This window comes from Eimeria acervulina, genomic scaffold, assembly GCF_000499425.1.
Source record: "Eimeria acervulina Houghton genomic scaffold, Eah_scaff1313, whole genome shotgun sequence".
In the NCBI taxonomy this organism is placed as follows: Eukaryota; Apicomplexa; class Conoidasida; order Eucoccidiorida; family Eimeriidae; genus Eimeria; species Eimeria acervulina.
Genome location: NW_013549286.1, coordinates 5,001 through 6,430, shown reverse-complemented (window position 1 = coordinate 6,430; position 1,430 = coordinate 5,001). Strand labels below are relative to the sequence as shown.

The 1,430-nt window shown below is 48.5% G+C and overlaps 1 protein-coding gene across 1 annotated transcript in view; it reads left to right on the top strand.

The window, feature by feature from the left end:
• Window positions 1-442: 442 nt before the first annotated feature.
• The window catches only part of EAH_00058370 (hypothetical protein, conserved), a gene marked incomplete at both ends in the record, with an annotated part of 5,687 nt that continues 4,699 nt past the window's right edge, over window positions 443-1,430 (top strand). Inside the window, one exon of the mRNA XM_013393661.1 lies at window positions 443-847. Within this exon, the coding sequence (XP_013249115.1) occupies window positions 443-847 (405 nt within the window). The remainder of the gene's footprint in view (window positions 848-1,430) is intronic.

Genomic DNA, 1,430 nt, shown 5'->3' with positions numbered 1-1,430 from the left:
GTAGTAGCAGCATTAGCAGCAGTAGCAGCAGCAGTAGCAGCAGTAGCAGTAGCAGCAGCAGCAGTAGCGCCAGCAGCAGTAGCAGCAGCAGCAGCAGCAGCAGATCACGGTGATGTTTCTTCTGTAGCTTATTTTGTTGCTTTGTTTGCGTTGATTTGTTTTCCTTCAGGTGGAGAAGCTGCTGCTCTTCACGGTAGCAGCAGCAGAAATAAAATATATAATAAATTGAAACACATTATTTATTTATAGAGCAGAGGTAAAAAGAAAGAAAAACAGAAGAAAGAAGCATAGTGTCCCGCTCAATAGCACATCAATATATTATTATTATTATTATTATTATTATTATTATTATTATTATTTTATATTATTATTATATATAATTAATCTTTTTATTATTATAATAATTATTCTATTTAAACATTTATTGCTATTTACTAAGAAGATGACTCAACATAACAAACCGCGTTTGCTTCGCACACGCGAGCTGCTGCAGCAGCTGCTGTGGAGACAGCTGCAGCAGCAGCAGCAGCAGCAGGAAGAGGAAGAGCAGCAGCAGCAACAGCAGCAGGAAGTGGAGGAGCAGCAGCAAGAGGAAGCGGAAGAAGAGCAGCAACAGCAGCAGGAGGAGGATGAACAGCAGGACGATGTGCAGCAGCTTCAGCTCTTGCTGCAGCAGCCTCAAGCACTTCAGCAGCAGCAGCTGCAGCACCAGCTGGAGCAGCTGCAGCATCAGCAGCACCAGCTTCAGCAGCAGCAGCTGCAGCAGCTGCAGCAGCTGCAGCAGCAGCAGCAGCATAAAGAGAGGAGCCAGCCTTGGTGGGCGAAGGAGCAGCTAGAATCTTCTGAAGTAAACGAAGCTGTTCTTTTGCTGCATGAAAACAACAACAGAGTTAGCTTCCCCTCCGACAGGATGTTTCTATATTCTTTTGTGCCGCCTGTGAAGGTCTTGCTGCTGCTGCTGCTGGTACCGTCTGCAGCAGCAGCTGCATGCGTCTTGAAAGGGATAGGAGGGCTGCTGCTGCTCTTGCTGCACCAGCTAGCTGTTGCTGTAGGGGTTGTCTTTACCCTGGGGCCTTTTGCTGCTGCTGCTGCTTGCAGTTCGAGTCTTGCTGCTGCTCTGCTGCAGCTTCTTGCTGCTGCTGCAGCACTTGCTGCTGCTACGCACTGTCTCCTAGCCCGCTTCCCTCTGATGCCTGGCTGGCAGCTGCAGCAGCAGAAGCAGCAGAAGCAACAGCAGCAGAAGCAGGAGCTGCAGCAGCAGCTGAAGCTGTTGCAGTCTCCTGCTTCTCCTCTTAACAAGGAGCAGCTGCTGCTAGCTGCAGATACACCTCAGCAAAACCATTTGTTCACGAGCTGCCCCTGCTTAAATAGAGCAGCAGCAAGAAATAAACAACAGACGCGAAGCCAGCAGCAACATCAAAGAAAGCATC